We start from the raw sequence: 26,392 nt of genomic DNA on the forward strand, positions 1-26,392 counted from the left end.
GAACATGTCACGAATGAAATACTTGCCTGCGACGTAAGAACAACTCCTACTTTCAGCATGAAAACTGAGAACATCTAGCCTGCAACTCTCAGTGCTCTGACCCTAATTTCAAAAGAGCAGGCCAGTCACATTGGAATTTGGATTCTGAGTACTGAAAAGCAAAAAGGCAATGTGGTTTGGTTTTTTTCCCCTTTATGCCAGTTAAAACCAAACCAAACCAAGTCCCCTCACGATGCACCCAAGAGCAAATAGACTTTGCTAGACACAGAGAAGTAATACAGTGATTTGGTTGCAAAGAACACTGCAACAGAGGAACAGAAGACAGAAGGAAGTCTAGGGTCTATTTTTCAAAGGTTCTTAGTAGATGTATAGGATCTAAAATGGTTCAGTAGATGACTATATATGACTATTCTGAAGTTAGAGGTCAAAGTTCCTTTATTTAAAAAAAAGAACAACATTGAGTTAATCTTGTTTCTGCTGTCCAGCCTTTTCATCCAGAGTTATTACAATGTCTTCCACTGGATAAATAAAACTGATAATGAATTAACGTTAATGAATATTTTTATTCTATCTAAAAGTTATTTGAAGTATAATTTTCCTGAATAACCAAGCATGAAGAAAGTATGTCTCTGCTCCGTTTCAAACCTTCTTTTCTTGTCCACAACCAAAACTACTCTCCATTTTTGTCTTGGAAGACAGCATCCAGTGCATCTCACATCTCCTTTTCTGGATTGTTTCTACCTCCATATGCATCCCCTGCATTAAGCAGCTCAAGATAACTCTTCAAACAGAGAACTTTCTTTCATGGTTCACCATACAGTTGTGCAAATGGTTGTGGTAGCACCAAAATGGGGAACTGGTGTAAGCACGAGAGCAATTACAGGGGATTTTTTTATGCTGCAGTGCTGTCAAGCGCTGAACTCCAGATCCACGCTGGAAGTACATCTGGAAGTGGATCTCCCTCCTACCTTCTATCATTTTTTCATATAATGTCTTTTCTTTCAGCGTTGGAACTAGATGACCTTTAAGGTCCCTTCCAAACCAAGCCATTCTATGATTCTACAATGGACAAAATTTCATGCAAGCTGTATTAGGTCTCCACTCTTGGTCTGAGTTTTGAGTGTCTTTGTTTGGGGAAGTGACTTCTCCCTGTGTTTGGCACAGGCAAGTTTAACTTGTTTGGTTCTTTCTCACAGCTATCTTACACAGAGGGTCTGGTTATGCCAAATCCATGAGGCTACTTTCTGTTGATAATGTGGTATATATTATCTCCAACCACAGTTTGAGCTATCTCTGAAAAACACCAGCTTTTATAGTTAGAAAACACTAGGTTATTTTTGGTTAAAAATTTGACAAGTATCACAAAAATAGGTTATAAAAGCAACTTTTCAGAGTAGCTGATGCAACGTGCATGACAAAATCTACTAAAGCAGTAACAAAAAAAAAGTTTTGTGCCTCACACTAAGCTTACCTGAATTTTTTCAAGACCCAATTAACAAGATTTGTATCCACCTAAAGTTTTCTCCTTTTATTGTTTTTAAGTTGTTCAGCAAGACGTATATAAGATATCTACTTGGAATCTGACTGATAATAGTTGACACTTATTTTTTTTGAAATTTGATGTTTGTCATAAGAGTGACGGTGAACAGTACTACAGCAAATACTATTAATAAACAGCAAAAATATACAGTATGTTTACAACTGCTGACTTTTTACACAGTAACATCTCTATTATTCAAATACTATTCCTGTAATTTATTACTCAGACATCAACAGCTCTTGCAATTTGAATAAAACCAGTTACCTAAGAAATACCTCGAGCGAGCAGCCTCAGAGTAATCATACCAGACAGACCAAAATACCCAACAATCTCTATTGACAGTAAAACTAGAGCGTATGAATTCTGATACTTACAACGGGGAGTCTCCAATCACTGTAATATTAATTATTTCTTTTTTTAAATGACTCTTAGGAGCTCACACATCTGGTATTTTTGAAAAGACTACCCACTGTCTTATGAACAGCAAAAGTTGAATTAAGCAAATACCTATTTCATTCAAAGAGTTTTCAGTATAGTCTTACCATAGGGTGCCCTTCCAGCTAAAGGGTTTATTAATGGAGTTGGATTGCCACTTCCTTCCCTTCTGTTTCTGTCTGCTAGTGCTGGAAAATCTGAGAGGTCCAGTCCTGTCACATTTTCACTTCCATCTACAATAAAAACAGATATTTTTAATTTGCTTACATACTTTGCTCAAAGACTTCATTATGCACAAGATAAATGTAGGACATATCTTCTTGAAGTTGGTCTTTTTTCTTGTACTATTATTATCACAAATAGCTACAGCCTTTGTGTTACAAGACTTGCCTAAAGAGCACCAAGATGGTTGAGGTTTGCTTTTAAATAATAGCTAGTCAACAGCATTTAGTAACAAGGTCTACTCCTTTTGAATTAAAGATTGCACACGTAAAATACAGGCAGATGATCAAAATTACAGTACTAGGATAGATGGCCTGTTTGAAATTTGAAGAGCTATCAAGAAGAAATTTGAGAGAATAACCCATATTAGCAGCAGCAAAGAGCTCTATTGTCCTTAGACAAAGTAAGACAAAGCTGAAGCAGCTGAAGAGCCAATGCAGTGTAAGTTACATGGCAACACTTTTTCATTTGCAGCAGAAAATACTACATGGGTGAGGCCAGAGCTGCAGCTCTACAAAAATGTCACAAATGTCCTAGGGAATGCCCAAATCCTTCCACTCTTGTGATGTCATCAGCACCTCAGGTTGCTTCATATATGCAACCACCTACAGAAACATCAGCACACATTAACCTAAGGCATTTCTGCACAAGGATATTTTCCACTCTCTAGTTCATTAAATTCAGGTGAAGAAATAATTCCCAGAGAAAAATCACAATTGAAACAACTGACTGAAAGGAATACATAAGTCAGCTGCTCAAAAGGAGCCTGAGATTTCAAAAAAAAAAATGCTTTTCCACTGGTTTTATGTATCTAATGTTTTCACAGAAAATGGATAAATCTTTCCTTCTCTGATGTCCTTACCAATTCCATGAGCTATTCTGCATTTCTAACCAACGAGGTATAATCTATAACCACGTGATGTACAGCGAGTATACTACAGAGTACTTTGTCTTCAAAAGTTTTAAAATCCACTGCTATGAAGTAGTAACAATTTGCTAGCACTGCTCTTGGAGCAGCATTTCTATGGAACAACTGAAAATTATAAGAAAGTTGCACTCCAACAGAACAAAGTTTTTTCAATGAGACTTACTTACTAAAAAAAAATATCTCTACTGTAGTTTAAGATCAACATTAAACAGAGTAAACTCACCCGTTCCATTAAAAATGTTACTTGATAAGGAGTTATTCATTCCAAATGCCTGATTTCTGTTCATCCCAAATCCAGACATACTGTGAAAAAAATTCAGGAAGTCAGACAAAAGGGTATACGTATGTTTTAATTTCCAGTGGAAGGTATTAAGGGGGCAAAAAAACCCCCTAGGACATTTAAATTATTTCAAGCTTAAGCAACCCATATTAGCCTAAACTCAGGTTTTAATTATTTTCCTTTATACTTCTGAAAACTCTGAGCAGCAGAGTCAATCAAGTCAACTAGAATGACTTCAAAATAGCTCCATTTTTTAATAGCCACCATGTCTTAAGATATCTGTCAACCAACAGGTTATGACAAACACAATCTTTACTCAATAATTTCATAAAGAAAGATGAAGCAGCAGTAAATGCAGTAGTTAAAAGTCAGACTGTAATTCATCCATCTGCAGGTGAGAAGCTGGATCATGAAAGTGATCAAGTTTGTCATGACTCATTCATAATCTGAACGATTACTGTGTGCAATCACCACCAGGTACACACGGCATTACTACGAGCATAGGGATAGCCTCTGTCATAACAGGACACAAGCTAAAGTTTCATACAGTCAGGCAAAAATACCTGGAAACATCTAAATATCATATAGGTCTAGTGTGGTTGGAAAGACAACCACACAAATAGTCTGCTTCATTCTATGAGAGCTGGAGATGTTGAGAAGCTCAAAGGTAGGCCCCTCAGTTGAGTAAAATTCTGAATGTCTGTCCTGTGGGAAATCATGACATTCACTTTTCCCCCATAACAGGACAGAAGCTGATATTTTAGAAATTTCCATTTAAAAAAAAAAAAAAAGGAATGCTATCCTAGTGGAAATCACACCAACTTTTTACACAGTTACAAATCTGAAGCATTTCACTCTAATTTGAAATACCCTTAATTGCTCCATGTTCAAAAACCTAACCTAAAAATTTTCAATGCTCCAACTAAGCAACTTCAGAAAACACTTGGAAGTCATATAATTCATGCACCTGACAAGCAAACACTATAAACTTTTTCCCAATAACGATTTCAAAATTTTGCTAAATATATCTATTAGCAATTGGATATTGTACTATTACTATACTTCTGTAGGCTAATAAACTGTAGAATGAGAACCCGTCATTGTTCCAGAGATATTTCCTTCTCAACTTCTAAAAACTGTAGCTTCTTGAAAGTGAGATATACAATGAAACAGTGAAAGATGAGGATTTTAATTCAAATGCTCCTACAGACAGGGATTTCATTATTTTCTCTACAGCTGAATGAAATTTAAACACGTAATTTCTATACATGTATCAATATCCAATATTATTGTCCTCTGCATGTAGAGTTTTTAAGTATGTTACTACTTCAACCTTCTGAGACCGCAAATTTCAAAACCACTTCAAAAAATGATATTATCTTTTAAAATTATCCTCTCCTCTACTTGACACTATACAGGATAGAAAAGGCATATTCTATGTAATCAGAGGCAAGACACAAAGTCTTCTCGGACTCCAAGAACATAAACTGCTACCACCGAATCACTATTGCTGTGATCATTGAGAAAAGCATCTGTATGCCTATATCAGTGTGAAACTACAAAACTAAGTAGCCTGATTAAGATTCAGATAACTGTGACATTAGTTTTCACCTTCTTTTTCTATTTTGTAAAATACTATATTGGGTTAGAGATGGCACCTGACTGCATTAGCATGTTTGTGCTCCTCTAAGAGCGACTTCCCTAAGGAAGGGCCTGAAGGGAGAAACAGGACAAAACCGGGAGCACAGCGATCATGAGGTCATGGAACAAAGCAGCCAGCCATGCAAAGCTGTGACTACACACATTAAATAATTAGAACTAAGACGGTACTTACAACAAGTTTATCAGTATGAAGAGAGCATAAACATAGCACCAAAACACAGCTGAAGCCTAACGAACACACGAAGCAGTTTTTGAGATTTATTCTAATGGATAAAAATTACATTTCCTGATTAGCATGTACATGGCTCTACAGGGATGGTCCAACTAAAGAGCCTTACCTGTTCACAGTAAAAGGTTGTCGAGAGGGTTGCTGCTTTGGCATACATATTATGCTTGGAGAGCTTCTGTTGGGGCTGCCTAACCCTGAACTGCTCATGCTGTTTGTCCTGCTGGGAATTCCAATGCCCTGACCAACCTGGGAGTGGTTCATCATATTCCTAGGATTCATAGGCAATATCCCCCTGAAAGAGAAAAACCATCCACAGAGATGAATCTGTACAACAGTATTTGGCTACTCATTTGTATTACTAATGTAGGATGGACTCTGAGCTGTTGCAATTTAATTTGTATTTAGTGACTAAACAGCCTATTTGGATTACTCTCTATAATTAATGCAGTTCTGGATTTCTTCAGAAATACCAGATGACCCTTTACATACTAATCAAGTCCTTGGTCAAGTTCAGATAAATACTTAAATATTATAAATACAAAAAGGTGTTACAACTCCTTTTTTAATGAGAGCTTCAGACCTACTATCTTAATATTCTTCCACAGTGTATGGCATCCTATAAAAATTTTAACTGTACATTTACCTGAACAATCAAATAACAACCTCTTACATTCTGAAGCAGAATTTGCCAGCAATTTGTCCTTTATATACAAAAATCAAATAATGTCTTACAGTAAATCCTTACTATTTTACTGTATTATTTCCCTAACACAGGTAGTGGTCCATAAGACACTACTTTTCTTCTTTTTTATCAGACTGTAAAGTAGGTGAGGCAAAATATGCAGACCATTTAACGAGAGCTCTGCAAAAAGACACAATGGCAGAAATATTGGCTATCAATAAATACCTGCTCGGAGATGGAGGCGTGTGAAGTGACATTGTTGGTACCCCTGTTGTTGGCGTTACGTGGCTCGGTAACTGAGTGCCTTGTGATAAGCTGCGATTTAACTGAGGGGTATTGTTGCTCATTCCCCTCATTGGAAGGCCTAGTGCACCTATTGAAAAAAAATTCAGAGGGGTGGAGATACAGAGCAATCAGGAACAAAGTCTTCTCCATCAGGTGTAGATGGAAACAATTTATGCTGACAACGTACCAAAAAGTGTAAAGACTGAAGGAAAGTGCAGTGCAAAAACTAAGTCCTTGTTTGCATAGTAGAAGTTCAATTATCAAATTCAGCCCCATTCCTCTTTAACTTTAGACAGGCTCTTTGAGGAATTTCTGTATTCGAAGTCACTAACAAAATTTTGTTTCCTTTGAGATGTATACTGTAGATGAAGGGTTGAGTTTTGAGGTTTTTTATGAGACATGAAAATCTACAAGTTATCTCATAAAAAGGCAGCATTTTGGGAAAATTAGCAACTGCACTCAAGAAATATGTTAACTGGTATATATATTTGGCCAGTATTTAGAACACCGATTTGTCTTGCTAAAAATTAAGCAAATCTTTAATAAAAAAAAAAGAAAGTGATGGATATTTACTTAACAGTAACATTGTTTTCAGGACAACGAAAGCAACATTTTAGGCCAATTCTCTCTACAGTTTAAGTTGCTTCTTTATGGCAACAGTACTTCAGTGTCCGTGATCAAGTCAAGTTTGACCTTTTGAGAAAAGAAAGCAAGCAGAATTTTAAATGCCCCCTATTTGCATTTAGAAACATACAGAAGAGTTTTAACATTGTGATCAAAAGTATTTTCTATACAAACAACTGTGTGACAGAATAACGCAAGCTTTTTTTCACATTTTTTTTCAGTAAGGTAAAAAAATAAGTTACTTCAATTCAGAAGAGTAGAAGATAACCAGTTACTGCCCTGTCCCAAAATGTCCAAAAGGTTTAAGAAGTTCCTCATCATTCTCACATCACTTTTCTGTGTTTATGAAGTTTCAGAATTATGCTCAAAGACAAAAAAAAGTCATTCGGTGCAACGCAGCAATAGGAACAAACTTAGCATATAAAATGCAATAACTGTAAGTGACAGTTCCTATTGCTTTGGCACAAGGCTGCTGAGGTAGACTCACAGAACTCAAAACCTTATCTTGCAGACTAAACAAAAGAAAATCATGATGTATCAGCACTCTCCCATGGTAGATCGCCACTGCAGAAGAGTTGAATATGCCATTGTATAATGTGATTAAATACTAAGAATGCAAAGGACAGACATAGCATATATTCAAATTATTATCAAGACAAGGTCTGAAGAAACCTCCCAGTCATTTAGCTCTCACACTTAAAGAACTGTGTCTGTGTCCTATTCTACAATTTGCAATCCAAAAAGTTTGCAACAAAACTCGAAGTGTTTATAACACTCAAATCTGTTTCTATACATTCAGATTAAGAGCTAGTATAACTTGCTATAACAAGCATCCCATTAAAAGCTGATTATATCAAGGTGTTCACTGCAAATATTTTGGCAATTTGCTGCATCAGAATAATGTCAATGAGCATAAATATATATTATAAATAATATTTCACACCGATTAACAATTATATGGAATTTTAAAAATAAAATGGTATGAAAAAATACATACACTTTTAAACTAGATACAGCACAGCAAAAAACCACAATTACAACATTCAAGTTAATTTTGTGCAAGCATTTGTTTTAGCAAAGCCAGTTTTACACTGATGGTTATTTCTTCCTGTTGGTTTTCTTTAAACTAGAATTTTTAATGATTAGGGATGTTACAGCAAAGTAGAACTATATTCCTGGCAAGGAGGGGCAGTTGAAATAGTCACTGAGAAAATACCCTACTTTTTTCTTACTTTTTCCAGTTTTCTAATTGAGACAAGAGATCTATATGGGCTATACTGGAGGCTGATCAATGAAATGGCCAACTTCCTTCCTAATTTTATGTCTAAGTTACATTAACATTATAACATGGCATCTTGCTTAATGACTGACAGCTACCAATCACTAAAAGTGCATAGCCATTATCAGCTTTGTTTTTCCTAAAAAAGTATTTTAACCATAAGCATGACTTCAACACAGAAGTGTTGCTGCTTTTTCTCAAGATTTGGTAGAAACTGACTTCTGATAATATTTACTTTTAAGTTTTTGGCTATGTATGCCTCTGTGTTAGAGATTACATCCTAGGCACCACAACCAACTCTATGAACAACTAAGTTGATGAAAAAATTGACCTTAAAAATAAACAACAAATAACTGACAAATAGAATGAATAAACTATTTCAGTATCTGTAGACAGTTAAGTTTGAAAGATTCAATTGTGCCAGAATCAGGACCCAAAAGACAAGACACAAACAGGACTCTTGGACTGGCTAGAAGCTGCTCATATAAATCCCAGTAGCATAATCAAATGCCAATTTATATTACATAGTCACTCATCAATGGCCACTGAGATAAGTAAACAAATCCTACAACAAAAAAGAAACCAACAAAAAAGAAAGCCCACTATATTTTTTAAGAAACTATTTGAAGAAAGCTCAAAGAAATTGGGAAGGCCATGCATCTAGCAAACAAAGCTTTTAGTTTGTCCAGACAAAAAGTCCAGACTCTCTCAAGTACTCTGAAGACACCTTTTCGTAGAATCTGAGTCAGAAGCACTTGGTAAAACAGCTGAAAACATTCAAACCCATACAGTGACACAGGAGAGATGATGCTCACAACCAGTTTTACTTGTGGAACTGTATCTAACTCAGATATTCTGAGTCACTGTCTGAATGCACCTCTCAGTTACAAGGAGTTTCAGTTCTCAACACTGGTCCTAAGTTAGTATTACATGTGATTGTTGCTCTCTAGGTCTTCTATTGCACCAGTGTCCACAAGACTGGCAGATACAGATGAAACTTCCAAGGTACAGGAAAGAAAAAAACAGTGGTGCAGAAGGCAATAATCTTACTGGCCAAATCTTTGCCAAATGCAAGTTGCCAAGCACATACACAAGATTCAATGTGCTCCAGGAGAGCATGAAATATCAGTTATATTTAAGGTATAATTTTCTTCAGTTCTTTACATATTTTTTCTGAACTAGGCTCATTTTGGCCCAGTTCACTTTCTTTAGGTTTTCTTTCAGAGAATCATGCTTAAATCACAGACATTTTTTATAGCATGGTTATATTTGGATATTTAACAGTTATACAGTGTCAGCATATGACACTCTGCACACTAAGCACTGCAAAAATGCATACTAAGCAAAGTAAAAATATATCTTAAAAAAATTAAAATAATTGCACATAAGGGGACATACTGTCATTTTTACAATCACCAGAAAACAAAGCCATCTGCATATTCTCTATCCAGAGTGTGCAACTGTAACATATTTAGCATAAAATAAACATATAAAATAAACATATAACCAATAAAAAGAATTCTTACTTTGTTGCCCGTATAAACTTGCCCCAAACTGAGACAGCTGACCTGATGTTGATGGTGATGCCAGCATCTACAATGTAAGAAGAATAAAAGGCTATTAAAGACACAAAAATACTATGCTATCTTGCTCTGGAAGTTTGCAACAGTATGTTATGCCAAGAAAGCCAAAACAACTGAAAACTCCTTCAAAGTCATCAAAAATTTTAGAAACTCCCAAAAATATCTGCACAGTAACACCTGTAACAGCATATTACACATCAATGTTCTAAGAGGAAAAGAATCAATTATTCTCCGTGCTGCTGCAGAAATGGAAAGTGTAACTGCATTTGAGAAACAGAATAAATAAGCTGAACACGTGGAAAAAAAACACTTTGTGATCCTAAGGACAGTTAAGCACTGGAACATCAATTTCTGGATGTCTTTAAAGAACAGATTAGTAGTTAATCAACATTGGGTATAGTTGACTGTCTCTTGGAGCAAGAAGAGCTATTAGTTGATCCAATCCATCCAGTTCACCAGAGAACATGCTACTTGTACTTACGAACACATGGGCAAATGTCTGCTTGGATTGAATTTTAAGATAGTTTCACAGAAAGGAATGTCTGGATTCTTAGACATAACGTGATTTCGTGCTTTTTTCAACTTGAGAGCAAAAAAATTCAAATCAAAATAACTTTTACTGTGATAAACTGTAAATTGCTTTGTTGGTATCATCTAGACAGATGTTAAACCTAAACCTTATAAACTGAATCAGCTAGTTGTCTACACTTGGGCCAAATCCAGATGATAAAAATGTGAAACAAGACACGTAGGTAAGTCACTAAACATCAAAAGTAGCATTCATATCTGTAAATCACAAAGTATTTATGATTTTTTAAAAATATATACAGAAACATGAAAAAAGAAATTACAGCATGTAATTACTGCAGACCATCAGAAAATGTATCAGAAATATCTCCTCACACAAATTTCTCATATATATATATACTCATATATGTTCCTATATATTATACTCACACATATTTCCAACAAAATGCTCATATTTGAAAGTAAGCAACTACAGGAAAGAACATCCACACTTGTGTACACAAGAGGTTTGAAATAGTAAGACAAAAAACTTTCTGCAAAAAAACCCCCAAACCTATAAAATGTGTCAAACCAGACCAGATATCTCCATTCTTAGTGAAGAACTCGCTGTGAACAAAAAGAACACTTTAAATTAAACTACCAGTGGCTCTAACTCAGCACTCACAGCCAAGTTCACAGGCCACATCTGCATCAGCAAGCAGTGCAGCCAAAGACAAGTGCACTTGTAAAACAAACAAGTTGGTTCTGAGCTAACATAGCTACTGCATTTCTAACTAGAGCTAGCCATGACTAAAACACCTGATGCCATGGACTGAATGCCCATTAGTGAGTGGTACATGTCTGGTGCACTTCTGGAGCACCTCCTCCAACCTGTTTTCATCCAGAAAGAATCAAATTCACTCACACCAAGATTGCTCTGCAATGCAAACCAAAGCATGCTGAAGTGGGGACACTTGGAAGACATATTTCAAAAGCACTCTTCCTCCAAACTAACAAATTGATTAAACATGGATACAATAAGCTGCTACAGTAGTTTTAAGAAAGTAAAGTGCTCAGGTTAAAGACAGCAATAGTCAAGTATGACAAGTTGAAAATCCTAAGGTGTGGCAAATTGTAACTCTATGGGAAAAAAATGAGAGCAAAAAGTTATGACATACCTTCAGAGACAATGATAAGGGCTCACAAGTAAAAAAAAAAAAAAAAAAAAAAAAAAAAACCACAACAGACAAACCAGACACTGAGATAGAAACATCAGTCAAAAACTACTACTAACTTTGGGACAGCTTAAGTAGACAGTTAAACCAAAAAAGAAGGTCTCATAAGAACAGCTGCTCAGGGACTTCAAAAATTGCTGTGATGGTATGTGATGTAGTAAGTAGAAGATGGTACAAAACCTCAGCATAAAAACCTTTTATTTGTAATGTTACTTTGGACTAATAAAAATAATTAGAAAACCCCTTAGAGGCACTACATTATGTGAAAGAGAGAAAATGAATCCCACCTCTTCTACACTGAGTACTACTTGATTTTTTAAATTCAGTTAAAAGGAATGGAAAATAATATTTATTAAACACTGTTTATTAGAAAGAGGATTTTCTTTTGAAACATTGCAAAGTAGGTCACATCTATTGTGTCATTTACTTTTACATGAAAAGTTAATTGCAAAATGACTTGTAGAGAAGCCTTTATAGAAAACCATAATAAAGGCCAAGCATTAAATTCACTAAGTCTCACAACTTAGTCTTAATGTTATAATGTACTTAGAACATCAAAGATAACAAACTTCAAGAAGAAATCAATAACAATTGCTGTGGATCTGTTCCAGGCAAATTAAATGCAGCATTTCTCTAATCTCATGGAGAAGGAATATGCTGTATGGGTATCTCAAGTATTCCCTCTCTACTTTATTAAACACTTTTTTCTGTCATAGGAAGGAACAGTTTAAAATTGTCTTGTTTTTCTATTATTTCCATATAACTTATATCAACAAGAAAAAAAACCAACTAAATTTGCCAAAACCTTAACCTATGCTACCAGACCTTGATTTGCATTCACAGCCTCTGAGTCACTAATATAGTCTACTCAAACTTGGTCTACCAAAGATAATGACAACTCAAAAGGTACAGTGTTAGTAGTACTAAAAACATTCCTTCTGGCATTTTGCAATCATTATTTCACCTGGCTGGACCACTTGCCACACAACACACAAAATATAACCAACTCTCCAAGAGCATTACTTGCAACTGTGGCTGGAAGTCAGCCTTGAATTTCTTTTAGTCTGCAACAGACAAAGGTCATAACCTTAATGAAAACTAAAGCAGACTAAGCCTTAAGGTGACTAAAGCCTCTTCTAGTTGTTAAAACCTATTAAGCTTTAGCCAATTATGTCCAAATCTTAGGGAAAAAATGCTCAGAATTATCGTGGTAGCAATCTAAATCGACTTGCCAGCAGTCAACAGCTACAAAACCCAGTTGTAAAAGTAGCATGGGATTTCTGCTTCTATTCCAACCTTGTATGACTGAACTAGACAGATTGTTTCAACTGGCTTTCCCTGTACATGTTTTTAGGAGACAGTCTTGCATCTCCCACAGGGCACAGAGACAACCGAGCAGAAAAGACCTCGTGTAACATGACGGGTGCACTTTATTCTGCCAGTATATGGGAAGGACCAACACTCAGTACTGGCAGGCTGAAAGACTGAGTTGACGACAGTCAACCAAGACATGGACATCATTTTACTCGCAAGTCTCAAACAGTCATAGCACAGTTCTGATAATGGAAGATTATGCATCTAAACTCACACCAACTGATGATCCAAGTAGATGGCTCAATTTTTCTGGACTGGTCCATACTAAAAATCAATAAGCTGTAAGGGGCTATCAGGCAATTTCCTATCCTTAGTGCTGAATGAGATTTTACTGTAACTGCTTTCATTAACTCTTAATGGGTTTACTGCAACAAATTCACTTAAGAGTGTCAACAATCTCAAAAAAAAAAAGCACCAGCAACTGCTTAAATTTGCTAGAACTGTGAAAAAACTGCTGCACTTTACAGCCCCCTCAGGAGACTGGCAAACACAGGTTGCAGCCTCCCTGAAAGCAGAGGGAAGCGGTAGGAGGGAGGTCCAACAGTAGAGCTGGCTGAGAAGGCTCCTGCTTTCCCCTGCACTGCAGCATCCTGCCTCTTCCAAGTAAAGACCCCACTCAGTGTGGAGACAACTGCCCATCACCATCACCGCCACAGTAGCACACCTTGGCAGGGTGGCACCAAGAAAACTCGGCAAAGCAACAGTACTGTGCAGGCTGCTACATTATGCAGTTATAGCCTAAAGCTACTTTCTTAAACGGCAGGGCAAGCTGAAGTTAAAATACATCGAGCCAGCACTACAAAGTCGACTCCTAAAACCAAAACAGGTTCTAATAAGCAAGCTTGTGAGTAATATCTGGTCTGATATATGATGGATTTCTCAGGGGTGCAAACGTCAGCACCATTTTGTATTTGCACTACTTTATTTCTGGTACCTGTCATGTGTGCTGCACTACTTAATAACATCCGACCCACAGCCTCAGAGGAAAGTGTTATACTGACCTAAAAAATAGTAGTAAACCAAGTCAACAAATAACAGATAAAATTACACATTTTTCTAGAGTCTGCCAGTTTTTTAGTAGTATTATTAGTCCTCCCCTTTAAACCACCTTCTAATACAGTGCTCACAAAATTCCCACGTTGCAAGAAAATATCCGAAAATATTTCCAAATCTCAACATCATAAATCAATTAAGAAGTTTTGAAAGCCTTATAAATGTAGCTTATTCTCTGCAAGTGAAAATTATTACTGATGTAAATAATTTGTGAAATATACAATGAAATACAATACTAAAAAATAAATGAAATTTTATTTAGTCTTTCAAATTTCATCATTTATGGTTTTGATCTTCTGCCTCCAGTGGCACTTGGGAATCCCCAAGGAGGTAGGACCACACTGTCGATGGAAGCAATATCTCAAGACCTTAGAGGCAAGATGTTGGTTTTGAATGACAATGACATTATTAACATGAGGTTAACATGGCTACCCAAGCAAAACTCCAAAACCAAATTCTCCCTGTGTAGATACATTGCATATAAATAAGCCAAAAGATTACTGAAAATTCGTTGAAAGATGCTATAAAAAATGCCAAAGCAATTAAGAACTAGGACAACAAGGTAAATATTTTATAAATAAGCTGTAAAAAACAAACAACAAACAAAAAACAACCACCACCACCACCCCCCAAACAAAACACCCACACACTGAGCCCATAAACCACCAATATTACAAAACAGTATGTTCAGTGAACTGAGTTATTGGGTAAGAAACCATAACCTCCCTGTTCTAGAAAATGCAGATGATTTTATGCATGGAATTAATCTAGTCCAAGACACCACTTCAAAAGCTAAAGCTGACATATAAAAACTACTGTACACTGTTAAGTGGAGATGCAGTAAAATAAAGCTTTTAGATGAAGTGAAGATGAAGTACAGAAAAGTAAAGAACACCTACCACAGTAATTTAGCTATTCTATAAAAAACTAAATACAAACTCAACGTAGTGAAAATGATATACAGTCATCAACAGTAAAATTAATTTCCTTGTCACATAATTTCAAATTGTAAAGTGATACGAACTAACTCAAATTCAGATATTTACTTGCAAACTGTGTGAAATAGTATAAAAACCACTTTCATCTCTAAGCAAAATTAGTTTATGATGTATTGTTTTATTTGATAAATCCATTCAGGTAGAAACTTATAGGTGAGATAGTAAAAGGTGCATTTTGCATTTGAAACTTTTTGTTCTTTCATCAAACTGTATAACTTCCTTACAAAAATGCAACCTACAGGCAGAATGACTATAGGCTCTCAAAGGGAACTGCATTAAAACACAAAAAGTTCCTTGAATAGTTTCTAATCTCATCCCCTGCAAGTCCTATCCAACTATTTTTAGTTATTAATGGCATTGCAATTTTCATCCATTTAAAGCTTGTTTGGTTTTGTTTGGTTTTTTGTTTGTTGGGGGTTTTGTTGGTTTTATTTTTGTTTGGGTTTTTGTTTTGGTTTTGTGGTTTTGGTTGGTTGATTGGTTTTTTAAAAAAACTTATTGTATACTCGCTAATTGATGCAAGGAATGTTTAATCACTGTCCTGGAAGGTAAAAAGCAACTCTCTTGCTTTGGAACACACTTCAAAGAGAGAAGACCAAGCTCTGTTGCACAAAGCAACCCACTATTCAGTCAAATTACAAGAACGTTTATGTGCAAAGTAATACACATGAAAATATTAATTTGCCATTTATAATTAAAGACACTAATCTATTTATTTCCCAAAATAAGCTTTATTTTTTCCCTTCCACAAATGGATCAAAATTATTCAGACTATTACAAGGTACGTTAATGTACAGTGCCTCTATTCAGCCAAACAGCATCAGTGTGAATGCAACAACTACTCCTGACTCAAGAGGGTTTTGTGGGAATTCTTAAATACTTACAACTCCATGTGAAGCATCTTAAATACTTACAACTCCATGTGAAGTTAAATTATGACTAAGCTAACGAACTCTTGTGCAATGACTAAGGCAAATGCCAGGAAAGAAGCCTTGGGAAATAAGATACCATAGGTTTCCTTAGAATCCTAAAATAATAGTATTAAAAACCAACAATTCATCTGGAATAACATGGCGTTCAGTGAACCTAAAGCCAAGGTTGTTTCCAGAAGACTGATTAAACTCTTATACAAATATTTTCCCAAACTTAGCAAGATTACAGATATCAATTTGATGGTAAGCTAAGCCTTGTTTCATGGTTTTATCTCTTGTAAAATACCATCTCTTCATAAGGTTGTGCATTTCAAAATACAGTAAAAGTTAAGTAGAGGTTCTATAAATCCGTTTAATAGAATCACAGCAAAAGACCTCAGACCACCTCTCTACCCATTACAAGACAAAACCACTGACATCTGCCTTCATGAAACTGCCTCATGACAGAGGAACACCGGAATCTGATCCATCACAGACATGCTTCTACTATCTCAAGATGGAAGAAACTTCTGGAAAGAAGGCTTCCAGAATCAACAACCCATTTCACTGTACTCAATATCCATATCTGAAGACTTTCTACAGCTAGGAAGCTAGATAAATAGTTGCAATGAGGTAAATCTAATCTTTAGGCTAGATTCTACTTGTCCCAATTAAAAGTGCAAATCAGAAGTATTACTATGTTACTGAAAGCATTTTACAATCTGTTGAGCAACTGGAAAAGAAAATGAACACCAAAGCACTGGGCCAAGATGTAGAAAAAGCATTAATTGAAAAAAATCTAACTTTTCCTTTATTAAATCTTTATTAAAAAGGGCAGATCTTTATTAAAAAGCATGTCTGTCTACTGTCAGATTTATGACTGCAGTTCATATTCTCATGTATGCATCCTCAGTGGATTAGGTTAGACTGGTCAAATCTTGTACAGCCCTTATTACATTCCCATATATGAGAAATCAAAGAAGTTCAGAATGGATTGGTCCAATCTTTTCTCCAAGTTCATAGTCATTTTTGTTTTGCTCAACTGATGACTATAGATTCAAAAGTATACGAATGCCTTGAGTTACTGATTTCTACCATTGTCACTCTATCCAAATAAAAATACATGTACCCATGTCCTGAAAATTATTTTGCTGAGTGCATAGACAGCTCAATTAAGTTGCTGAAATTTGCCACAAATAAGCTCTGCAATTATTTTGTGGGAACACAGTGCATCGTCTTGTCAATTTACATTAAAAGGACCACACTTGTTTCCAGCCAGAAGTTAAACTATTTTCTTAACCTGTTTTGCGTTCTGAAAGTTCTATAAAATACCCAGTTTCTCTGCCAAAGAATTATTGACCCGGTTATCATGCACTGACCAAGTGCACAACAAAAATTCATAGACAGAGCACTCACAGACACACTCTGTTCCACTTTCCTACTTAGCACAGCAAGTGTGTGATGATCCAAGGCAAAGCCACTTAATTAGTAAAAAGGAAGCATCAGATGGTTTGAGCAATGTAATCTCATCTAAGGAACCATAAGTTTGGGTCCAAAGTAATAGATCCAATCAGCATCAGTACAATCTTGGAAGCACTTGTGCACATGAGTAACATGCAACTTTTCCATTGCAATTACCGTATTAGTCCTGCCTGTCTGGAACTGCACTCTCTAGTGAACAGGTAAGTTAAAAGAAAGTTTTTAGCTACATTGAGTCTCTGAAATAAAAGCAACATGTCCTAAACTATTTGTTGCTATGTCTTTGTCCTTGGTAAAAGTCTTTAAAGTTTAAAAGAGCACTTGAGCACCCTTAGTTCACTTTATAATTGTCTGAAGGAAATTATTTTACAATTCAAATTAGCCAAGGCAAAAAGTCAAAAAAATACCACACCACTAAGTGCTATGAAAATTGTTTATTAAAAGGCGTAAAATATCTTTTTCACATCATTTTCAGATGGGTTCTAGATTTTTTTTTTCCACTTAGTAAGTGAAAATTATTTCTTAATATATAATCTGGAAACTTCCACATTTTGTGTTAAAACAAGGTAGAAAGCTGAAAAGCACAAAACTCAGTTAAACCCAGTGCACAAGTCATCACTAAACCCCATCTGAGCACAATGCCTCCTCAAAAGGCCAGAAACCCTACCGTAAAAGTAAAGCAAAAAACAGGTTTTAAAGTTTCTACAAACATGCTTGTACTAAGTCCTTACTCTAAATTTTAAGAGGATTTCACCATTCCCTATGTTCAACTAAAAATGAAAAAAGAGGAATAATTTAAATTACAGTAAAACTGCACCTTGTTTAGATAAAAACGATTTATTCCTTTCCCTCATATTTATTCTGGCTTTATTTTATCCCCACATTAAATGTGAAGACAGAAAGCTTTAAAGTGCTTCAAAATCTAGAACGCTGGAATTTTCCCCCCATGTGTTCATAAAACTGGATCCATGTTTTGAACATTAGTCTTTATTAGTTTATTTGGACAAAATTCTGAGCAATTTTATTTTAGTCTGTCCAAAGAAAAAAGTCAATCTATTTATTGTGTTCTCAAATACAGAACATTTTTAGCAAAATTCTAGTGGAAATATTATTTGAAAACACGGTTACTTTCAACTGGAAAAGGTTTTCAAACCTGCAAAATTGGTTGGAAAGAAAATATAACCACCTTTCCAACCTTTCTATCTACTGTGAACCAAATGAAACAGCAAATGGAACATGTAAGATAGCATATACATTTAGCTATACCTGAGTGATCAAAGGTGTACAGTCAATATTACCACCATAAATTCACTTTGATCAACTTTTTAAAAAATCACAATAGCATTTAACAGTTTAAAATTTCATAAGTGTAAACTCAGAAAGTTGTCATGGTCAACAGTGAAGCTACAGGGCTGGGAGGGAGCCTTAAAAAGGATTTGGAAATAAAATTTTACAAGGCTTTTGCAAATACACTCTTCTATTTCCTGTCGGAATAACATCACTCTTCTGACAACTACAGCAGCTTCTATGTCCCATTTTGGCCAGTTCTCCCACAAGCTTTCAGGATTTCTCATTCGTCACTCCTGGTGTCTGGAATACCCACCTTTCTTGTCTTGAAGTGCCATTCTAAGATCCACTTCTGCAACACTGCCTACAGAAAAAGCAGGCAACTAAAACACTCATTTGCTGGGACACAACGTGCCAAGCATCAGCTTTTACTGTGTACACTGTAGTGCACAGCATTTATCTCACTCTGCCTTTCTTACTACACTGTAACAATTTTTCCCCCAGTGCATCAAATTTAAAAGTGCAGATCTAATGTCCAAGAATCACTTCGGAGAAATAGTGTCTACTGTTTTTGAGAGTGCTAGCTGCACCTCTCAGGGACCATAGACAGGAAAGTATGTTCAACATTATAAATATTGCATCTGTGGTACATGCACATATGTAATCAACATAAACAGAAAAGAGCAGCCTATTTGGTTTTCTTTATACTGTATTACACTTTAATCCTTTGCTGGCTCACCTGAAACTTATCAAATTAATTTATGAAACTGAATCAGAAAGCTCCATTTACACCTTTTTGCGGGGGTTTCATTTTGTTTCAAAAAGTCTTCTACTCTATTTCCTTCTCTTTGAAAATCTGGATTAAAATTCAGCTAAGGGTCTATAGGAAATGCTTATGTTTGTATAGGTCAAAGTCTATCAAGTCATGTCTTGGAGGCAGACTTGAAGCAATTGTACTTTTTTGAAAGTTTGAAAGGATATATATTCTTTTTTAATTAAAAAGAATATATTGCCTACACATATTAAAAGCAAGCCTGTCAATAGATTATATTACTGACCTTCAGGTGACATGAACTTCAAGTCACACTTTCAAGTCTTCCACGTATTTCTACATGCCACTCCATATGAAAGTGAATATATTACTGCCTTATTTATTTATCTTTGGTAAGAAGCAGAGCTTCAGTAATGTCAACACAGTTCTAACATACAATATTGCATTACCAAGGGGAAAAAATTACTAGTTTCATAACTTTCTGGTATTACAAATAGGAGAAATACCTAACTCAGAATACTTAAGCAAACAAGCTGCACAAGGCATTTTCAGAAACTAAAACCAGTTGAAGATGTAAAATGCAACACCACAACAAAAACCTTGTAGACACAGTATGTAAGCACAAGATATAATCAATAACCCAATTAAAACTGCAAATACAATTCTTCAAGATGAAAAAATAAAATGCTGGCAAGTATATGGCTGAGGTTTACATATATAAATTCACTGAAATTAAAGCACTTGCTACTGAAAACAGTCATGTACAGCTTAAAGCTAGACAAAGCCCTTCCTCACATATATTTCATGTACTTGAAACTACCTCACTACTGAAAGAAGAAAAAATAAGCTTATTCAACTTACATCTTTTTCTGACCGATGTGGGAACATCGATGATTGGCTGTAGTACATGTTCTCATCATGGTAGTCACCATCAACCCCCTCTACAAACTTCTTCCTTGAAGCACCAAACATGCTGTTTGTCACCTAAATAAGAAGAAAAACAATTATATACCGTATATGATTTGGTTTGCTACATACTTGGCATATATATTTAAATATACATAAGAATTGTTAAAAAAACCCTGTTTCTAAATATTTGAAAATGCCTCTTAAAATGCCCTCTGAAACGTGTCAGAGGGGACATGTTTCATTTTTTGGAGGAGTATTTTTTTGTTGGTTGTCTGAGTTCTGTGACCTTTCAACCAAATTTATTTTAAATTACAGAATGTCAGAAAATGAAAGAGCAAATTTCTCCAGTTTTCCTTTCCAAAGGTAATCACTTTCAATCTAAAAGAAGAAAATTAAGGCACGTTTTTTAGAGCTCAGCCACCTTAACATAAATAACAAAATAAAATAGAGAAGAAAAAAAAATAATCTGTGAAATCACTTCCATGTCTGTAGCATTAAACCTGCATTATATGGGAAAACTGTGGTTTAAACAGGTTTTAAAATGACTTTTGGTGGTGTCTTTGCAAACACATGCTTCTTCTTCCCAGCACCCCCTCTGTTATCCATGCAGGAATGTCCTGGGAAGGTGTCCTGAGGTGTGTCCCATTGGCCTTTGTTAACCTCTTCCTGTGATTGGGTGTTCCTGTAAACCCCTTGAGACTTCTAATTGGTTACTCTGTGAATCCTCCTAAACCCTATAAATGTAACATCCCCCACAATAAACTCTCTCTTGCCTCCTCTCCACGCCCGGTGTCCTGTGACCTGTCTCCCTGCCGGCCATGGGGCCACGTGCGGTGGGGGAGGGGGGAGCACCTCTCCCCTCCAGGCTCAGGGCCTGAAAAAGCCCTGGGATACCCCTGGAGTTTCCCTTTCCCCATCCCTCAAGGCGTCGCAATGGTTCTTCAGATGGAGAAGGAACTAGAACTGGGCCAGCCCCACGCCGTGGATGGGGAAAAGGAATCCAGACATGTCTCATCACCATAACTTTGGAAAAGCAGCTTTCTACTTGACCCTACTCAGATCCATGATTAAGTAAGAGAAGCCTGAGCTTAACCACACTCAACAACCTCATCACAGACTGGCAAAGTTACTGCAGACAGCCCATAAAAAACTCCTGGATTTTATTTTGCCCTTACTGCCAGAGATGCACACAAAGACAGAGCTGCTAAGTCAGGAATTGGAAACTAAAGAAACAGCAACCACACAGCTGGTCACAGAACCTTAATTCATTAGAAAATTTAATCCTGCAGCAAGGTCATACAATGTTGCTAAAGCATCTACTGCACACAGTGCATATTTATATATCTGACTCTTATTTAATCTATCTGACGATGAAACACTATCACAGCACAGCGTGGACTAACCAAGCCCTGTTTTAACCTAACAGGTTAATGTTCAAACCAGTGCAATGGCACAAACTGGTCAGCACAGAGCAACTTACCCAGTTTCTTGTATCATGGGGAGACTAGAGAGAGTGCAAACAACAGGATGGTAATCAACCCTGAGCTACTGCACTACCTATCTTCACACGGATCTTTATCAACTTGAAAGGTAAGAAAGCTAAGTTACAGTTAGCTTATGAAATGCTCTGAATCCTAAGATTTACTGTCTTCACTACCGACAGCATTAGGTAGACTTACAAAAACATAGGTTGATTTTTAACATTTTTCTTAAAGAGTCAGTTTGCACTACCTCAGGCTCACGCTTAAAACTGAAGTTTCAAAGTATTTATTCTTGTTGGCTGCAAGAAAAGCTACCTTCAGCCTGAAATCTTCTAATCTCTGCTAATGCAAAATTACTGTGATATTCCTCACAGTGTGGTTTATTCAAATTTCACCTTTACTGATGAAGATTTGTAGGCAGTGTTTAAATAACATGAGTACTCCTACTCCGGTAACAACCCCATGATTTTGAAGTCATAGGACTTTTGAGTAAAAGTAAAGTCAACACTTAGAATGCATTTAATACAGCTATACTCACAGAATGGCCCTAAAAGATTAGGTTAAACAAGTCTATTCTACTAGTCCTACAAGGGGGTTTCAGATCTTTAGACTAGTGATATTTCAAAACAAATTTATAACCTGTCACATGCATGTGAAGGATGGCATGTAAAGGTACTGCATACCTTTTTCAGATGAAACTTGTGTTTTATGATATTCACAAAAAATGTGCAAATGTAAGGTCTCAAAATGCTAGAATGCATTCAGTTGACTTTCACACTTACAGTGAAGTTTTCATTACACTGTAAGCATATCCCACTGTGTTAATCCCCCTACAATGCAATTATCACCTACCAGATGGGATGGAGCATTTAACAGGCTAAGGGGATTATCCTGTCCTTTGCTCTGCCTGAGCAAAGTGCAGAGAGAGATGAGCAGTTACCTTCAAAGGCAATAAAAGGGACAGTGAAATGCTTTGGTGAAGCTATCTCCAGCAATGAAGAGGAGCTGTGAGTCTCAACCAACTACTGCTTTTGAGAAGCAAAAAGGCAGCTTCTCACAAGCCCTGAAGAATTTTTTGATGCTCCTTTAACAATACCTGAGATAAGAAAAGGATTTTTTTTTTTGCCACATAACCCTCCCTTGTGATACATCATCACAATAACAAAACTGAATTGTCATAGAAAGCAAGTCACTGAAGCACATACAGTAGTGTACTAATGCACTGCCTAACCCTGAGATATGATCCAGGAGCTATATAAGGGGAAGAAAACGGTTCTGTCTTTGACCCTGCAGATTTTGATCTTATTTCTGCAAAGGTTTGCACATGGCTAGCTACACATGTACCATAAAGATTTCTGAATTGGTGGGTCAAAGCTTTCAAAATATATGTTTACAGTCACTGCAAGAAAGCTAGTATGCCCAAATATGAAGTCTGTCTACTGAACAGCTGAAAGATATTTTAAACTCTCCACTAAATTTCAACTGTCTAAAAGATTATTTTCTATACTGATAATCATATAAGACAGTGGCCCAAAAACTAATCAAGACTATGGCCTTAAGACTGATGAAGTGCAATGATATTAATATGGAGTCCAACAAGAGCATGGCTATTAAGAAAGAAATAAAGAAAACTTTTAATAATTAGATAGATTAAATATTGATATTTTTACTGGCAATGCATATTTCTACATGACACCTAACAGAACTGTGCTGATGAACTCCAGAGAGCAGAACAGTGCACTGCAGACTGCAGCTGCAGGGGAAGAGGGGACATCTGGAGGAGCCCTGCCTGTGACCCAGCTGCATCACTGTGCCCAACTACCCTGAAGACCTTCAAAACCTTTTTGCAGAGACTGACACTTCTTCACAGCAGCATTTTTGTAAGCAATTTTGTGTCGTTCAATGCTGCCAAGCGAAGCAGTCACACGCAGTGCTCAAGCTGTCCACACTCTCTCTGAGGGAAGCGGTAGAGGCACTGGAGGGCATTCTGGCAACTGCCTGTACCCCTAACAGGATTCCTCTTCACTAGAAAGAACTGCCACTTGTTCTCAGGGTGAACCACAGCACAGATCACAACAGAGAAACATGGTGGTACAATTCATGCCGCTATCCAGCCCTGTCACAGAACTAACAGCACAATAAAACGAGTCAAGTTGCTAAAGACCTGTAACAGAAAGAGCAGCAACTGGGATTAGACACTTAAGTTGCAGCTGCTGTAGCCAGGTTGCTCACTTTTTGCTCGTTTTGAAGCTAACACCAGCAGCCAGTTTATCTACTTCCCAGCAGTCACCAGTGACTGTAAACAGCTGGAATACTTCTGAATCAGAGCACTTATCCCCATGCAGACTTTTATATTACAGCAGGTTTATGCAATGACAGTGTCATATGATTGCCAAGTTAGCAGTAGGCACCTTCCTATTCATGTCAATTTATTCCAGTATTCACTAACATACACATTAGCCACTCATGCTAAAAGCATATGCACAGATATTGAAAAAACACTGTTGCAGCCTCATAAGAAGGCTCTGTGCCAAATGTGAGAAGATCTGCAGGTGGAACTTTATTGCTTATTTCCTAGGACAAGAAGACACCAGGAAACCTCATACACAAAGACTACAGCTCCCTTTTCATAAACTGATAGATCACTGTCCAAGCAGCTACAAAAGCAAATACAGCAAAGTTCACGGAGCACTTCCAGATACATTTTAAACCCTTTGGAAAATAACAGTGACCTGAGGTTTTGTACCTTCACAGGGTCTAGACTGGTGAGGTGAAGAAAGGTAGAAATCAGCTCTTGTATTTAAGTCCCTCATTCATACCAATACACACACATATGCCAACATAATCTCACAGAAGTGGTATGCCAGTTGCATGGCAATTTTATTAAGCAAAGAATTCCCATCTAGTCAGCTTAATGTCATACAGATACCTCTCCTAATCCTCTAACTACTCTTCCTGTTCTACTGTGGGAAATCAGTTCTCTGTTGCACGAGTCACATCGGCAGTTGTAACCATTCATTAAAAATGTAAAAATGGTGCACTTCTGTCAACTCATCCTTTAGCATAATATTGCAAAAGTACTTACAATGCTATTTTAAGTCTGCATGCAGTGAACAACAGCAAGAATCTTGAAAATAAATTACATACTGGCATACTCCTGGTTACCTTCTTATGACAGTTCCTCCATCATAAATTTTTTTAAGAAACAAGTTCAATTTGTTAACAAAAAATAAGTTTTAAAGTATGTTCTCAGTTGATGATGCACCAAGACAATTATCAGCTAAATATACACTATCTGTATATCACACTTATTTACTGATTGTCTTTTGGGAATACCATCAAAGAAGACATCAGTTACATTAAGAAGCCTGACTTAACTAAAATTAGGTTCAAAAACAAAACGAGTTTCTGAAGTACCTATGTTGTCTTGGGAAAACAAAATAAAACCCAACGAACGAGCAAAGCAGCACATAAAATAACAGAGACAATCCTGCATTTCTAGTAACTGTTACAGTAAACCTGCCTACAAAAACTGGTATTTGGTTAATAAGAAAATGGGCCAACCTTAGAAATTCAGCTGTAAAGTTGGTAAACAAATAAGCAAAAAGCTCAAAATTCCATTCCAGAAAAATAATCACATTTCTTCAAATACTCTCATAATAAACTTACTATTACAGTGGCACTTTTCCTGGCTCCTCAGAAGTTTATTTTGTGAGTTTCCCTCAACCAGTATTTTGCACCTGAGCCAAAAGAAAAACTGCTATTGGAAGGCAACTTCATACCTTTTTTTGTTTGATAATCTTTGAATCATCCCATTAGGTAATCCAGAAAGGCACTGGTTGAAAACTACCTGTAGTTTTAACTAAAAACTGATTTTGTAATTGACAAACATTGCACTAGTGCTTTTGAGTATTTTACTGTAGACAAAAAAAAGTTTTCCTGTTTTTCAGAAATTACATTTTCATAAAAAATTAGAGTAAGATAACCCCTTATTCGGGAAGTGCATCTATTTGAATTTTATTTCCAGTTTCATGCCTGGGCTTGCCTTTCTTGTTGCTTTGTGGTACGTTTGTTTGGGGTTTTTTTAAATAAAATATATAAAAAGACACTTTACCCAGTTAGCTATTCTAGATCTACTCAAAGGCACTCTGGAGAGTTCCTTAATAGAGCATATACAATTGTAAAGCCCAGTTTTAAAAGATTAGAAAATCCTTAACACACTAAGTTCTTCAGAAACAACAAAATCCTACCATTCCCTCCAGGCCCCAGATAAAGAAGTAGGATTTTGGCATTTTCTTAAACATTGCGATACTCAGAGCAAACTGACGAACACTCCTGTGTTCAGCGAAATTCCATTGCAGCAAACTGTGTGTATGGCCAAACTCATATGATGGGTGTGCAGTCTGAAAGCTGGATCAGGTAACCGGAGAAATGAACCCATAAAATAAAATCACACTAAGCACATGCAAATTGTTCTTCTGAAATACTTAGAATTGTGATAGATTCCATACATTTCTCATGGAGGCAAAAAAGGAAATAGTGGAAAAAAAAGTCAACAGTTAAAGAAATTTACACTTCCTACTCTAAAAACTCATTTCTGTATGAAGTAAGTCATAGAACTGGTTATAATATAAGTA

At 36.3% G+C, this 26,392-nt stretch overlaps 1 protein-coding gene and 1 long non-coding RNA gene across 10 annotated transcripts in view; one reads left to right on the forward strand and one right to left on the reverse strand.

The window, feature by feature from the left end:
* CNOT2 (CCR4-NOT transcription complex subunit 2) overlaps window positions 1-26,392 on the reverse strand; it is an 81,808-nt gene that overhangs the window by 14,053 nt on the left and 41,363 nt on the right. For 8 of the 9 annotated variants that reach the window (XM_027658728.1, XM_027658739.1, XM_027658682.1 and 5 more), the window contains 6 exons: window positions 20,227-20,349; window positions 9,693-9,759; window positions 6,204-6,351; window positions 5,406-5,588; window positions 3,349-3,428; window positions 2,083-2,208 (listed from right to left, as the gene is read on the reverse strand). In XM_027658728.1, the coding sequence (XP_027514529.1) occupies window positions 2,083-2,208; window positions 3,349-3,428; window positions 5,406-5,588; window positions 6,204-6,351; window positions 9,693-9,759; window positions 20,227-20,337 (715 nt within the window). In that variant the 5' untranslated portion in view covers window positions 20,338-20,349. Of the gene's footprint in view, window positions 1-2,082; window positions 2,209-3,348; window positions 3,429-5,405; window positions 5,589-6,203; window positions 6,352-9,692; window positions 9,760-20,226; window positions 20,350-25,424; window positions 25,445-26,392 lie in introns of those variants that run through there. The other variant, XM_027658689.1, reaches the window with a different exon arrangement.
* On the forward strand, window positions 2,788-7,391 carry LOC113954435. The gene is made up of 3 exons (XR_003530199.1): window positions 2,788-2,881; window positions 3,800-3,882; window positions 6,859-7,391. It is a non-coding gene; the product is annotated as an uncharacterized LOC113954435 (long non-coding RNA).

Source organism: Corapipo altera, unplaced genomic scaffold, assembly GCF_003945725.1.
Source record: "Corapipo altera isolate COAL_440 unplaced genomic scaffold, ASM394572v1 1, whole genome shotgun sequence".
Classification (NCBI taxonomy): domain Eukaryota; kingdom Metazoa; phylum Chordata; class Aves; order Passeriformes; family Pipridae; genus Corapipo; species Corapipo altera.